This window comes from Mytilus edulis, chromosome 7 (genome assembly GCF_963676685.1).
Source record: "Mytilus edulis chromosome 7, xbMytEdul2.2, whole genome shotgun sequence".
In the NCBI taxonomy this organism is placed as follows: domain Eukaryota; kingdom Metazoa; phylum Mollusca; class Bivalvia; order Mytilida; family Mytilidae; genus Mytilus; species Mytilus edulis.
The window spans coordinates 45187966-45205474 of NC_092350.1; the positions used below are offsets into that span (position 1 = coordinate 45187966).

The 17509-nt window shown below is 30.8% G+C and overlaps 2 protein-coding genes across 2 annotated transcripts in view; one reads left to right on the forward strand and one right to left on the reverse strand.

The window, feature by feature from the left end:
* LOC139481593 (NAD-dependent protein deacylase sirtuin-5, mitochondrial-like) overlaps positions 1-1274 on the forward strand; it is a 12373-nt gene extending 11099 nt beyond the window's left edge. Inside the window, exon 10 of the mRNA XM_071265032.1 lies at positions 684-1274. The gene's annotated coding sequence lies outside the window, so the exon portion shown is untranslated. The remainder of the gene's footprint in view (positions 1-683) is intronic.
* Positions 1133-17166, reverse strand: LOC139481594 (CD82 antigen-like). The gene is made up of 9 exons (XM_071265033.1): positions 17062-17166; positions 15031-15113; positions 13716-13907; positions 12722-12796; positions 11988-12098; positions 10605-10677; positions 9559-9722; positions 6051-6134; positions 1133-5350 (listed from the first exon to the last, which is right to left on the reverse strand). The coding sequence occupies exons 2-9, from the start codon at positions 15085-15087 to the stop codon at positions 5270-5272; spliced, it is 837 nt and encodes a 278-aa protein (XP_071121134.1). The 5' UTR covers positions 15088-15113; positions 17062-17166; the 3' UTR covers positions 1133-5269.
* Positions 17167-17509: the final 343 nt, after the last annotated feature.

The following is a 17509-nucleotide window of genomic DNA, read 5'->3' on the forward strand; positions in this document are numbered from 1 at the left end:
GTCAAGCACTTTTAGTAAAATAGCTATTCGAACACACCTACTCTGATTTTGTGATCCATTGGATAGGTATTTCACTTGACCCCTATATTTCATCTTTTAGTACTGTGATTTTTTCATGTTATAAAGTCAACCTGTTTTTTGCTTTGCTTTATAAAATGATAGAGTCTGAAGCGAGATGATGTATCAAATACTCTTATTTTTGTACATTTTCAAGACAAAATATTCATCTCGAACACACCCTAACATAAAAAAGGTGCACTCGATTTTCTCTTTCCGATACAATTGTTTCCCATTTTTTTTGAATATTTTCTTGAGTTACATAATCGAAGGACAGACATGGAAATAACTGACTGAACTAATAGATTGATATGTTATAAAAACAATATTAGGTCAATTAATGTTGAAGGTCAGTTTCTCAGCCTCATACAAGAAAAAAGTTTATATTTTTCTTTCATTGACAAATTATTGTATTTTTACAGGTGAGAAAACATGTGAGAATATTTGTCATGTAATGTTTTAAAATTAAGTGTCCTTAACCTCAGACATAACGTCCAATAAAATCTTAGTATGATGTATACAAGCTCGAGCCCCGCCTATCTTAATTGCCATGATTGAGCAAACATTGATACAAACAAAGCAAGCAAGCCAATCAAAAATTTGTCTTGCTAGCATTAATGTAAAAGCTGTAAACAAATGTTGTTTCATATGTTCCATCTTTTAATGATCACTTGCCTGTAAACAGACATTGAAAGATCGAATCTATATCAGTCATCTCCATTCTCTAACTTTTATGTGATTTTTACAGAGTTATCCCCCTGTAGTGTTATGTACAACCTTAACTAAAATTGCTGGTCTTTCTGCCATTTGTCAGTGGTTTGCTCAGGGGAATCCCACTTCCTCCACTGAATAAAACCATGACACAATAAAATAGCAAAGAGTGCTACCATATATCAGTGGTTCACTCGGGGGGAATCCAACTCCCTCCACTGAATAAAACTGTGACACCATGAAATAGCCAAGAGTGCTGCCATATGTCAGTGGTTTGTTCAGGGGAATCCCACTCCCTCCACTGAATAAAACCATGACACCATAAAATAGCCAAGAGTGCAGAATGAAGTGTTAACAACTTACAGTCAATCAATGTTGTTTTTTATTTGTAAATTTCAAAATGCATCTACCATCTACATTGTTTCAAAGTTCATTCATCAATAATACACAACTATTGAATCATTGTTTTATTTACAATAAAAATATATTTATATAAAACCTTACAATGTTGTTCATAAAAAGGCAAGAGTAAATACATAGATTTAATATAAAAATAGCTTGGTGGTAATCATATAATTGATCAATATACTGCGGATTCATTATGATTCATTGGATACCAATTTTTGAGGATTTTGTTGTTACACATAAAACACCAATTCCACTGTCCAACGAATAAAAATTGTTTGACAGGAATGTATGCAGACCTTGGCAAAATCAGGAAAATTGGTACTCACAAAATAAATGGATCCACATTAGAATTGGAATGTCTTGAATGTTAATATTTTACAGTGTTAACAATTTCTTAATTAAGATATGAACAACAAATATAATACAGAATACAGAAAAAGAGGCACATCACAACTATATATATGTATAATGTGTGTGTAATAAATATGTGTATTTGATATGGTAGACTAGACAAAATTTAAATTGAGTTGCCACCCTTGTTCTTGGAAAAACTTAATAATATATGAAATGTTTTGTTATAACGTTTAATAAAGTTTCTGCAAAAATAATGGACCAATTTTTTTTAATCAATAAAAATTATTCACAACCTGAAAACAACAAATTGACCCTGAAAAATGTGCTCAAAAGGATTTTTTTTAAATTGAACCAAACCATTGAATGATATACATATTAAAAAATAAACAAGTTTCTAAGAAATTGTCTTGCAAACACTTGCAAACAGGTGCATATGATATGTTGAAAATAATACATAATCCTGATATTTTTTCTTGGAGTATTATGATATGCGTAGAATATGTCAAGAATGCTACAAATATATTCAGCACAACATATATTTGATGTAAAAAGATTAACAATAAAAATCCTGATTTTTACCTTCGAGGAATGATTCAAATGAATAGCTTTAAGATAATTTTCAGATGTAAGTCGAAATTCATGACATTTGCTTGACATTATATAAGAGTACAATTATCCACAACTATTGATCATGTGATTAATTATTATCCAATCACAATTATCCACAACTATTGATCATGTGATTAATTATTATCCAATCACCATAAAGGTTTATGGTGTAAACAAAAGTGTATAAATACTATTTTTTAACAAAACAAATCAGGAATGTTACATATTGAATAACAATTATATAAATGTATAATATTATCTAATTACAAATATTCATCATTTATACAAATATTTTAATGATTACTAACATAATAATCTACAATACTGGTACAACCACTGAAAATAAGCATCAAGCTTTGGATATTAAAAAACAACAAAAATTGCTACAAAGATTACTTTGCATTTCGAAACACATTATCTTTATCATTCAAAACAAAAATGAATTAAGAGTAGTTAAATACCAAACGTGACACTAGATTTGAGATTACAATACAAACATTATCTGGAGAATTTATTTTGCATTATAAGAGAAAAAATAAAGGGATTGAATTGCTTAGAGCTATTTTCCTACACGCATTTGGAAAATAGCTCAAACTCTGCTAAAGTTTAAAAGTATCAGTTAAGTCATCAAAATATCAAAGGTCATATTAATGTTTACAAATATGAAAAAAAGAAGGATTTTGGCTAAATGATATGTTGAGAATGATACATAAAAATTTCCACCACAACCAGTAATATTGTGGCAGTATAAGCTCTGCTGTACAGGACTGCTACTGACAACCTTGATTGTACTGTGAATTTAAAACTAAATATATCTTTATTGTAGTGGTTAAACTTACAAATGAGATATTTTTGCAATTAAGAAACAAGAATGTGTCCCAAGTACACGGATGCCCGACTCGCACTATCATTTTCTATGTTCAGTGGACTGTGAAATTAGGGTCAAAACTTTAATTTGGAATTAAAATTAGAAAGATCATATCATAGGGAACATGTGTAATAAGTTTCAAGTTGATTAGACTTCAACTTCTTTAAAATCTACCTTGACCAAAAACTTTAACCTGAAGCAAACGGACGCACAGATGGACGGACGAACGGACAAACCAGAAAACATAATACCCCTCTACTATCGTAGGTGGGGCATAAAAATATGAAGGTCAGAACGACCTTTCCAATTGCAGTGACTGATATCTGGGTAATATAATGATTCAAAAATCTTGGGGTGAATGTGGTGCTTAATGACCCCTCCTTTCAAATAAGTTAAAACATAATGTTTATAACGGTAAACCACATATAGAAATACCTCTTCCTGTATATATTTTCTTGTTGTTTTGGGATACAATAAATTATAGGATGATCTTACATAGTTAAAAAAAACAAAAAAACAAATTAAACATGAACTTATGAACTTTCACCAATATAATGCTACATTAATTCTTTTTTATAATTCATGTCAGGCATATAATTCTAGCATACATCTATCCATACTTTTTTCAATAATTGTCAATCATACATGTATAATATTTTGTAATCAAAGTTCATGATTAATTGTTAATTCCATAGTTTTGTTTATATTACATTATAATTATAAGGGTACACAAAATATCCTACTAACATTAATAAAATGCATTATTTTGTTCACAACAACCAATAGAAAATTGTTTTAAAAAAAATAGTACCAAAAGTTGTCTCCCCTGTACCATAAAATATAAATATATTGCTTTATCATAGTGGAAGTGTCTGAGATCTAGATTTTTTTTCTTTCAATGCTCTGTTAAATAGTACACAGAATGATGGCACATGATAAAAAAAAAGTAAGAGATAAATAAAGCACTAAAAATACCTAATAGAGAAAAAACACTAGCGACACATAAAATATTCATAAAATAGACAAAAGACTGAACTATACTTTACTGCAAAACAGGATGTTAGGAATTGACAAAAATACTAGACAGTACAACAGACTGCATCAACAACCAGCACCTGACTTTTCTGACTGAACAACCATACAGACAAAGACAAACAGCAATGAACAACACATGGACAAGACAGATAGTCTAAAAACATACATAAAATTAGACTTTGTTCTTTTACCCCTAAAATCATATTATACTTTATAGAATTAGAAATCAATGGTTTTCTTTATTCATGAACTGGTAACTGGTTAAGCTGATCCCATACAATATATTCAACAAAAATTCATTGGGTTTTTTAAATCATTTTACAGTTTGAGTTTGATCTTCGTACTTGATAAAAAATTGTGAGGCTATTTTTTTTTTTTTTTGGAAATTGAAATTATAAATCTTTAAATAATTTTCATCAGCAAAGAATCAATTACTGAGAACTCAGTATTGGCCCTATACGAAACTCATCTTTGCAAATAATGCTGGATGGGTCTTTTTTCATGCAAGGAAAGAAATTCATCTGATGTAATACAATAAAATATAATATATAAATTTTCCTAAACATTGTAACATAAATTTGTGGCACCTTTTTAATTGATGATATGAAATGTATTTCCACAATGTATAATGAATCAACTGTAGATGTCTGACAGAATCATTTCTAATAAAACTCATCAAAAGGCCTTTTTTAGACTTAGAGCTTTTATGTAAAGATAATTTAGCAACACATAAGTTATATTATGCCTCTTTCACACTGGCATTTAATTTGAATTCATTTCGAATTGAATTCGCTTATTCACACACTCTTCTTTTTTAATTTGAATTGATTGGCATTAGAAATACGCTTTTGTGAATACGAATTAAAAGTTAACGTCGTTTGGACAGTAAAGCAAATTTGACGCCCATTGTAATTTTGAATTAGAATTGACGTTAGGACGTTAAATGTTTTGAATGCGAATTAAACTAATTCGAATAAGTTAATGTGAATCGAATTCGAATTATGTGTGAACTCAGCATTAGTAAATATTAATCCTGAAACTAAATTTAGTTTTCAACTGAATTTCAAAAATAACTAGTCACAAAACACATGGATTAAACTTCTATGAATTAATGTTTTGTCACGAAGAATGAAATGATTACACACTTTTCAAATTACTTATTCGGTATTATCAAGAACACATTGGAATGAATTTAATACAATGTCTTCTATTTATAGCTAATTTTGTTCATCGCTCTCTTGTACTGACTGGTGTAAAGTCATAGGTTATTCTTCTGTATAAAAGGATAGAAAATACCATTCCACATATCTGAAATAAATTAAAATATCGTGAATCTGTTATGAAGATCAATACCATAAAGGAGTCAAAGGTCATAATGGCAAAAATAATAAACAGATGTTTTTTAACATATTGGTAAATATTTGACCAGAAGACTATACATGTAATATAAATTTCATCGAAATCTGGCAAGAATTTTATGTATACATGAGAGCCCTAACAATGCAGTTTTCAATATATAAACCAATATTTTCAAGGGCATAACTCTTTTAAAATAATTGATCAGCACCGATTTTTCAAATCGTCAAAAACATTGATGATATAAATTTATTATATAAATTTCATAAATATCAGGCAAGAATTACACATTAGAGCGCTCCAATCTGAATTGTACTTTAGAGAGTGCTAACAAGACCAGATGGACAGAGGCACAGACAGTCTGACACTTTCCCAGGGGACAGGCCAAACCTAGTTTAGCAAAAGAGTTGGGTACCGCCTTAATCAACAATATCTTTGTTCCGACTTTTCTTGTTGACACCTTGGTTCTAGAGTATGCTTCACAAATTCAATACAAGCCCATTTTTCTGATATATATCGTCTTTTCTGTACACTAGATTTGACTTTAACTTTTGTTTCCTATGTCAAATCCACATTAATTGCATTTACTCAGAATTGAAAGATTTGGATTAAATCAGTTTAAAAATAATTTATGATTTTTTTTAGTACATACCAATATTACAGAAAATCCAAAGCCCATTCCTACTAATACCTCGGCATTTCCTTCTACAAACTTTACAGCTGCGTTGTAACAACCCTGTAAAAGAAGCAGTTGTAAAAAAATCAACATTTCTTTAAAAAAAATGTAGAAAAATTTCATCTTCATGTCAACAAAATCTAAATCAAACTAAAAAAGTTTCTAGTTCTTTCCTGCATATGAAAATGTCTGTACCAGTCTGTAATATGACAGTTGTTATCCATTCGTTTGATGAGTTTGATTATGGACTTCCCATTTTGAATTTTCCTCGGAGTTCAGTATTTTTGTTATTTTACTTTTTTCTAATCATGGCTTTTCCACCCTTTTTAATTCAACAGCAAGACATGAATGTAGAAAGTTTTCAATTGTGAGTGATCTAGTCAGCAATTTAGAAGTATTCATAAGGGCATGCATTTCTTTGTCTAATTTTTGATCATGAGAAAAATTGAAAATTTTTTTTCTCACATCCCCCTTTCCCTTATTCCAAAACTGATCTCAATTCAAATTTCTAATGGAGTTTTCAACAATTACTACTCATTTAAATACATCATAAAATATTAAAATGTAAAAAAAGTGCTTGTAATCACTGAATGGTAAAGATTGTTTTAATTTATTAGTTGGTAGTAAAAGTGAATATACATTGTATATTGTATAAAACATTGATTTAAGTTGATTCAGTTACTATTCTGGACAAAGAAAGATAACTCCAATTTTCAAAGAATATTTCATAAAAACTGTGCAATTTGAAAATTTCTTGATATTGCACAATATTGTGCAATTAGATATTACTTGCTATTGCACAATACTGTGCTATTGAAGATTTCTTGCTATTGCACAATACTGTGCAATTGAAGATTTCTTGCTATTGCGCCAAACTGTGCAATTGAAAATTTCTTGCTATTGTACAATACTGTGCAATTAAAGATTTCTTGCTATTGCGCAATACTGTGCAATTGAAAATTTCTTGCTATTGCAAAATACTTAATATAATAATTTTGGATCCTGATTTAGACCAACTTGAAAACTGGGCCCATAATAAAAAATCTAAGTACATGTTTAGATTCAGCATATCAAAGAACCCAAAGAATTCAATTTTTGTTAAAATCAAGCTAAGTTTAATTTTGGACCCTTTTGACCCCTAATTCGTTGGGACCAAAACTCCCAAAATCAATCCAAACCTTCTTTTGTGGTCATAAACCTTGTGTTAAAATTTTATAGATTTCTATAAACTAATACTAAAGTTATTGTGCAAAAACCAAGAAAAATGCTTATTTGGGACCTGTTTTTTGCCCCTAATTCCTAAACTGTTGGGACTAAAACTCCCAAAATCAAACCCAATCTTCCTTTTCTGGTCATAGACCTTATGACTTAATTTCATAGATTTCTATTTACTTTTACTTAAGTTAGAGTGCGAAAACCAAATGTCTTCAGACGATGACGACGCCAACGTGATACCAATACAAACGGTAAAAAGCAAAAATATGCGTTATTAAATACAATTTTCCATGCTAAACTGTTGTAGTTTGAACAATTCTGGTCTGTTTTTCAAGTTTTTTACATCATACGACTTCTTTCTGAAGGTAGAGGTTTTATATGTTACAGAGACACCTTCTTATTAATAAACCTCAGATTCCACACAGGTGCTTTATAACTACCGGACTTGATAAAATCATGTGACTGATAAGGAATAAGAGGTATCACAGATAGTAACCAAAGGGGTCTTGCCGCTGAGACTATCAGAGCTCCAGATAAGCTGCATATTTGCGTGATCACGCAATACAAATAATAAAAAACCCAATGCAATTGCCCATTGCAGGGTTCAATAACCCAATTAATTCAAAGGAAAACCCAATTACATGCCAAAACCATGAGTTCTCAACCCTTTTATTGGCTACAATTTGCGTTATTTACCCTTATCTATTTACAGTCGTCGCGTAAACTATTTTTATAATATTTATAATTGGAAATTTCCTTTCGTTCTAAAAATAGATCCCTACATCAAGTAGCTGAAATGGGTCCCTGTTAGAGTTTTCCGTTGCTCAATAGGTACACGTGTTTTTGAAAACATTTCGATCTTCTCGGCGTTTATCCAATTAGCGTGTGTCATGTAGTCATATTTTTTCGCATTGCTCGGGATATGTCCGTTAAAAATATTGAATAGAAGCATGTCTGTTCTGCTTCTTTTGAAAAGCTGAGGGAAAGTTATGATAACAAGACACAGCCAGTGTTTTCAGGAAGCGTCCATCGAACACACGGGCGTGTGTGCGTACCTTAACAAGAACATTGATAATAAAAACAGGGTTTCCTCAAAAACGAAATCAGTTGGAAAAAGTGAAAGGCCAAATCAATTATGACATGATAAATCATCAGAAACTAAAAGTTCTAATAAAGGACAACTAAACCAAGATTTATGAAAATTGGAATCAATAAAACAAAAACGTTCAAGTATAATTAGAGTTTATTTAATTACATTAGATGTATGTTTCATTATAATATTTTATTTTGATTGGCTAACTGCACATCACGTGTTATTCCGTAAGCAGTTGCATTGCTCAATACAACTTTTCATTCATGATAACACGTGCTCCAACAATAAAGTGCACAGGTGAATTAAATAATAAAATATATAAAATTCGTGTTTTCATGATCATAGCTAAAAAATGTAATTATAAGTATTGAATGCTTCTTTTTGTAACTTTATAGGGTTGTAAAAGCGTTGACCGTACGTACATAATTTTTTTAGAATGAAGTGCGGAAATAAAATGTACTTAGGTCAACGCTTTTACACCCCAATAAATTTACAAAAAGAAGCCTTCAATTCTTAAATACTATTTTTTTTTCTTCATTTTACGGTTAATTAATGAATACACACACAGGCACTGGTCTCAGAATTTATTATATAAAGGTATAAGACGAGTGCCTGTGAATACACATATCCGTTTTTTTTTACAGTTTATATGAGAAAATACAAAACTGGCAGAAGGTTTAAAACGGAACACAAATTAAACCTACAATTGCTCCTCAGTGAATAAACCAAATAAAACAGCTAGCAAATAACCCTAAACCTAACCCTAAATCAAATAAAACAGCTAAACTAAGAAGGAAACATATTTAAGATGGAAAAAAATCTGAGGTTGCTATTGCCTAAATATTCAATATTGTGTTGTAGATGAAAAACCCTATATATTAAAGAGCTTGGTGGTGAAAAACCCAATTTGATATTAACATGAGGGGTGAATTGGAATTGATAATGCAATTAAAAAACTTTATCACCCAATTATATATGAAAATGGTGGGTAAAAAACCCAATTTGTGAATTCTTATCTGGAGCTCTGGACTATAATTGGATAATATCATATGATTTTAGTACAGAGCTCTGCAGGCCGTTGATACATGCTAATTAGTCTTTGTTATTCCTTTTAAATATTACTTCCATGGTAAAACAGACCAGTATCAATCCCTTTTTCTTGAAAGTGTTACTCACTGTGTAATATAAAGCAGCATTATTTCCCCTGTCTGTATCAGACCCTGGTGCCATATGTGTAGCTTTCTGACATGTGTGCAGGTTAAGATACTGTTGATATCTCTCTGTATACTGACAACAAGATTCTGGTACATACTTTATTTCTCCTCTCTGTACACCTTGCTCTGTCATAAAATCATTTTCATTTATTACATACAATGTCTCATCAAAACTCATAAAGCTTCTATTTTCAATTAATCAAAGTGCTTGTAAGCACTGAGGAGGGGGGGGGGGGGGGGGTAGGAGGGGTCCCAATCCCGAAATCCCAGACTTAAAAACATGAAATCCTGAGGTCCCAAACTTAAAAAATTAAATTCCGCCATCCCGAAATAACGAATTCCTGGATTCCGAAAGGGTCAATCCCGAAATCCTGAGCTTAACAACACCTGATCCCGGAGTCCTGATAAAGGTCCTCCCCCCCCCTCAGCACTGAATTGTAAAGATTGCTTCAATTTATTAGTGGGAAGTAAAATTAATTATTGCATTGGTTGCAGTTGATTTAACAGCAATTCTAGACAAAGGAAGATAACTCCAAATGTTTAAAGATGTTGTTAACAATGACATCATTCTATTTTTAGAACAGATATTAGATTCCTGCACCTTGCAAAAGTTATGTCATTTTCTTGACAAGTGTAACAATATTTTGTGCCTTGAATATCTGAGCATAGATTACATCCATAAATTTCTTGAAATGTTCATGGATAGGTTGTATAGAATGTTTTGATCAATGCACTATATTTTGTGTATCAAAAAGGTAGTGATAAGCCTTCGAACATTTAGATATCAAGTCAGTCCCACAAGGTTTTGGTTGAATTTCGTGCAATCTTTACCTAAAAATGGACTTTGTATTTGTTTAAGTCTCTTCCTGATTTTGTTAACCTGACCATTCATTGTATTATCTAAGACAACATTAAAGCAGAAGTATTCTTTTTTCATTCAAAATACAATTCTTATCACCAAAGTCCTTATTTTTCAAATATATCTAAATATTTCAACTACTGACTAACCTATTTGTGTTTTATAATACCATGACTCTCTATATAATCTGTAATCTCGATCTTCTACTGCACAACATCGTAGCTGAAATTTTTAATACAGATTGATTGATGGTTGCCCCAACAACTAGTTGCAAATAATACATGCATTTACTGGACAATAAAATGTTTAAATAAACATTTACACAAATGTATATGAAATATATGTTTTTCCTTACACTTAACAGGCATGCTCTGTTGAATATTGACAAAGCTAGTTCATGATAGGTGTCATATCTAGAGCAGGATTTGTTTACTCTGAAGGAGCACTGTAATGTTGCTTAGTTTTTAATTTTTGATGTAGTGTTTTTTACTTGTATGTCTTCTCTTGGGGTTTTTTGCCATGCCTATTGATAGTTACTTTACTACATAGGTGCAATCTGTCTAAGAATCAGGTAAAGTGGCGAAATCATGACAAACAGAAAACCCACTCAGCTTTACATGACCAGTAATTCAAGTTCAGAATGGATAATGGTGCATAAACAAAATTATTGTTTCTTTTCCCTGTTCTGGTAATTCAAGATAAAATTTGGTTTAAATGCACAAGAAATTTTCAATAAAGAGGAGATAACTCTGTAATTTTCTATCATTCTGGCTAAAAGTTATTTAGATATTTTAAACAGACACAGAGAAATGAAAAACCTATCATTTCTAACTCAGGACAATATGATTGGTAGAACAGTGGTTTTTTTTTTGCCATGTTTCAAAAGTTTTGGCCTGATACTTGCACTTAGTATAATATTTTAATATATGTTTTGAATATTTTCTTTGTTTCTTCTGCCACTATTTTTTTCTAAAAAAAAAATAACAGTTCTACAGGAAGTCTTATCATACTTAAATAAATAATTCCAAACTGACCAGTCCTTTATCTTACTTTTGCTGTGTGATTCATAGAGAAGCAACAAATACTAAGTCTTAGGTTTGACCAAGTCACATAACAAAACCACAGTTTGATCCCCACTCCAGGGTGAAAATTTCAGAGACTGAATTTTCAGCTCTCCCTTGGCACCATTTGTAAGTATGGTCTGATAGTCCTTTGGAAGGGGGCAATAAATCACTGACCCATGTACAGAGAACAATATCTCTTGCACGTAAAATACACCTTTGTAGATTTCGATAAAGAGCAGGCTAATCCTGCTACAGGGCAGCACTTGCACCTGCAAAGTGGAAAGGGATTAATATAAGTTGTAACAACTTGTTTCCCAATTCACTATAAATAAATATGTTAAAACTAACAAAACCACAATAAAACCGATCTCCACTAGAGAAAAACCACAATGAAACCGGTCTGCACTAGAGATCAAATGATGTAGAAGGATATAGGAAACACATGTTATTCTAGATGACACAACTTACCAACGTCTGAGTTTCATCCCAAGAGCGTGTAATTGTATCTGCCCTAGCTCCATCTCCGCCATAATATGTTTGTAATGTTGCTCTCATAGAAGTTAACATGGTGGATTTTATCTGAAAAGGTCAAGTCAAATAGTTAATAACTGTTAACAAAAACATATCCACTTTTAAATCTCCAAGGACTACATTTCTACAAAGGAATGATGTCATATAACTGATCTAGTACCTACATGTACTTTCACAATTCATTTTTAAGTTATTGAATTGAATTATAAATGTTCATTTTTTCTCAACCAGCATTCAAGCCAATCTAGTCAGGCAGTTTGGAAACTCCACATTGTGTAACCAAAAAATCAAGTTGGATGTACAGTTTTTTGTTCTTCTTCCTAAATAGAGTGACAAAAAACTATCCTTTCTAGTTTAGCTCTCTTTCTTTATAGGCCTGTCCTACACATTTTTTGTTGTTGACATAGAAAGTAATTTATTAATGGATAAAATGTTTACAACCAGAAATACCATAAATCCAACAAAATAACAATAATTTATCTAATTATTTCATTTATTTATTAGTAAACATTATCAAGTTGTCCCTTTTCCAACAAGAAACAACATTAATGTGCCCTTCATCTTAAAAGTGTGCACATCTGCTCTTCAATCCTAGTTAGAACACTCTTTATGATGAGTATCTGTATTCATTAATTACTACCCTTAAAGGTCATATCAGATGTGTTACTTACTTCTCCTTGAAAAGCTGCTGCCATAATTCCTGCACCAATTAACATAATTAAAGAAACTAGAACAGCTACAAAATACTAAAACAGAAAATAAATATCTTAGTCATAAACATTTGATAGTTTGAATGTTTAACAAAGACTACAATTTCTATTAGGCTTCTATGCTGAATTATGCAAATCAAGGTAGTACTTTGACCTTTAACATGTTTAATGATTTATGTTTTATACATTTTGACTTGGATGGAGAGTTGTCTCATTGGCACTCATAAAACATCTTTTTATTTGTATTCCAATCTCCACGAAATACTTTTTTTCCTCAATCCATGACATTCAGTACCCACAAAAAAGAAATGAATCCATTCTCTGATATCACGAATATTAAGGCTTAAACACTTTCTCATGAAACAAATTTGAAAACAACTGTAACACAACATTCACTGGAAATCATACAAAGGTATATAAGGGGAGATAACTTACAATCATACAAAGGTATATAAGGGAGATAACTTACAATCATCCAAAGGTATATAAGGGGAGATAACTTACAATAATCCAAAGGTATATAAGGGGAGATAACTTACAATCATACAAAGGTATATAAGGGGAGATAACTTACAATCATACAAAGATATATAAGGGGAGATAACTTACAATCATCCAAAGGTATATAAGGGGAGATAACTTACAATCATACAAAGGTATATAAGGGGAGATAACTTACAATCATACAAAGGTATATAAGGGGAGATAACTTACAATCATACAAAGGTATATAAGGGGAGATAACTTACAATCATACAAAGGTATATAAGGGGAGATAACTTACAATCATCCAAAGGTATATAAGGGGAGATAACTTACAATCATCCAAAGGTATATAAGGGGAGATAACTTACAATCATCCAAAGGTATATAAGGGGAGATAACTTACAACAAAGGTATATAAGGGGAGATAACAAAAAATCATATAAAAGTTCTACAAGGGGAGATAACTTACAATCATTATATACATTCTCTTCATTTGTACAGTACTAAGGCATCCCCATATAGATATCAGTATGAGGACGGCACCACATATTATCATAAGATATGCCCCAGCATTAAACAGGTCTGTGCCAATTATATCTGATATGAAAATCTTGTCTACTGCTATCCATATTCCTATTCCTAACATTACTCCCGCTATAATCTGAAAAAATTAAGTGCTAATGTTACAATGGAGTTATTCTATGGTTCAAACTGTTTCAGACTATGACCTTTTTTTTTTAAAACTCTTCATTATACTGCATTGAAGGTCCTAGGCATGAACCTTTCCAAATATTCAGCTACCAGTAGTTTTAATAACAATGAATCAAACAATTATTTTGTTAAGACATGTTCTGAATTATTTCCATGATTTTCTATTAGAGAAGGATGAACTAAATACTGAAAAATTAAGCCTAACCTGGGGAGTAGTGACCATTTTTCATTGTATAATGTTATGATATTTTTATTCAGTACCACACCATGATCAGATAATGAAATCAAAGTGCTTGTGATCCCTGAGATGGAAAGATTTGTGAAATTACAAAACATTTGTCAAGGAAAAAATCATACTAAGCAATATTATTTAGTTATGGTTATTTAATAAAATTGTAGGCAGCATATCAATTCACAAATCTGTCAACATGGTCATCATACATTATTTTCTGTAATATGTGTAATTTTTAATACAATTATTTACTTGACTAATTTATGAGGTAATAGGCACATAAATTAATGTATGTGCCTGTCCAAAGTCAGGAGCCTGTAAATCAGTGGTTGTCGTTTGTTGATGTGTTACATATTTGTTGCTCATTCTTTTTTTTGTACATTGTGTACATAGATTAGGCCCTTAGTTTTCTCATTTGAATTGTTTTACATTTATTATTTCGGGGCCTTTTTAAGCTGTATGCGGTATGAGCTTTGCACATTGTTAAAGGTTGTATGGTGACTTATAGTTGTTAATTTCTGTGTCATTTGGTCTCATGTGGAGAGTTGCCTCATTGGCAATCATACATGTACCACATTATCTTTTTTATATCCACAAGTCATTTTGTAAATCACATAAATTGGACATCTAAGCATATACAAAATGTACAGTTGATAAATTGCAAGACATGGCATTTATAGGATCTAAATAATGTATATTATTGTACACGTATCTCACTTTTCTAGTACATATATGTGTCCAGTCAATACAGATAAATCATACATATGTGTTTTTACGTTTATTTAATTTGATTATTACTGGTATCAAATACATGGTACTACATGATTTTTTATCTACTTACGAAGAATAAAACATTGGTAATTGTCATAAAAATCTTCAAAGCTTGTCTGGAAAGCATTCTGCTGGTTCATGTAGTGCTGCAATCTACAAAGATATTGTAAATATAAAAGTTTATTAAAATTACAAAGTTGTTGTTATTGGTTGCTGCCTGTCAAAGTTGTTTTTATTAATCTTTTAGTTGAACGTTTTATAAATCAGGCTGTTAGTTTTTCATTTGAATTGTTTAAAATTGTCAGAACCTATATTGAAGCTTTTTTTGCAGCAATTATTTAATTTGAACAAGGATTTGTACATGTATATTGACTACTGTATCCAAATAAATCCTTGGTCTAACGAATGGCAACAACTTTTAGTTAGCAACTGGAAATGAAGATTGTGCAATTGCTCAGCCTACATTGAAGTATTACTAATTAATGAAAGTTGTTAGTAATGATCTGATCAATTGCAATTTTTACATCAGATGTGACCTTGAGCATGTTGAGAGGTCTTCAATTTGACCCTTAGCTAGAGATTGGTACTGCATGCATTGTGTATGCTTTGTGTGTGTTCAATTATTTAAAGGGAAAGAATGTCAACATTGGAAGTGAAACAAAGATATCTCATTTGATGGACTGATTCAATCCACAAAAAAATCCTTCTTAGACAGCTAAGACAGGTAAAAACTATGATTAACATATATTTTTCATCTATAATTTGAAATTTACAATGATTTAACAGACCTAGAAAAATCCAAATGCACGAGTCTGATATCTATTTATATCTATATTTATGTTTATTTCACTTATAAATATGGCAATCAGAGTTTTTTTTTAGGTCAACTCGACTTTAAAGTAGAAGGCATCTAGACTAAAATACACATGAAACCAAGCTACACATTACTCAGCCCATGCACTGTATATTGTTAATTTTATACTTTTTTATGATTAGGATAAATTTTTTACATTGTTATAAATCAAATGAGAATTTGAGTCAAAACAGTGAAAATGAAGTTGACAGCTTAAGAGCCCTTTTAAACTTTAATAAAAAAAATATACATGATATATACATGGGTTTTTTTTCTGAAGCAAGAACCTGTGACCATCCACCAGAACTTGCTGTCATCTGATCATGCTGATGTTTAGTACTTCAGTACTTAAATTTTTAAATGTTTTTAATGAAATACTGAATTGAAATGATTAATATTTTTTCAAGTTTTTTCTTTCTTTCACATTAATTTATTTGACATTTATACAGACATGACATGGTTGTTTTATTAAAAACATGTTATTTTATTCCTTAAGTAATTATAAACTGCTTCTTATTGTATGATTTTGATATTGGTAATATATGTGTGCGAGTGGTACCCACTTCTATTGTAGAGGGGGGAGAGGATCTTTATCAGGACTCCGGGATCGGGTGTTTTTAAGCTCAGGATTTCAGGATTGATCCTCTCGGGATCTGGGAATTCTTTTTCGATTTTCGGAATGTCGGGATTTAAATTTCTTTAAATTTGGGACCTCAGGATTTCAAATTTTTAAGCCCAGGATTTCAGGATCAGGACCCCTCATTATAATATGAGGTAGGATGATGTTCTAATATAATTTGTGTAAATGAGATACATGTACAGTGTATCTTCACGATCATTCTGCTTAAATATCAACAAAACAAATCTTTTGGGATTGTCAATATTTAATAAAACCTAATAATTGTTCAAACAATTAGACAATGAGTCATTAGTTATTTTTGAAACATGCTCACATAATAAGTCTTAATGATAATAACTTTATCAGTTTATCATTATGAAAACTTTATTAACACTAAAAGTTATTAAGTTTTTTATATTTTAAAATTGTAATTTATTCTTTGTTCCTTTTAAAGTTCTCTCAAGAGACTCAAACACAAGAGATTCAATTGTTATAAATGCTATTTTCAAGTTAATAACTGAGTCACTTTTATAAAATCTGTCAAAATTACCTCTTTACTTCTGAGAATGAATTAATCATTAAAACACGTTTAACAGTTTAATTCATTCATATATTAATTTAGTACTTACTTCTTTCAAATGTACAGGTTGTTTTCAGTTACAATTAAGCAATTTACACATATATTTTGAATTTAGGTTTAATTTCCAAAACCGGAAGTATTACCTGAATAGGTAAAAAAAAGTTCGGTACAATATAGGTATGCAGATCCCGGTCTCATTTCAATTCATTAGTAAATTTAGAATGTGTTAGACTCGGTGTTAGATGTGATCTATGATGAGTCTTGAATGGTGTCACTACTTAGGTATAACATTGATGACCATTGCTTATTAATTTTTAAATGAAAAGAAGGAAATTTATATATATATAAAAAAAAAATAATTACCGATCTTATTTCAAGATATCAAATGAACTAGTGGCTCAGTATCAGCTCTCACACCCAGCTGACAAAACTAAAAAAAAAACTGGTTCTCGGCTGATTACTACAAGTTGTTGAACTTTATAGAGTTTGAGCTAGTG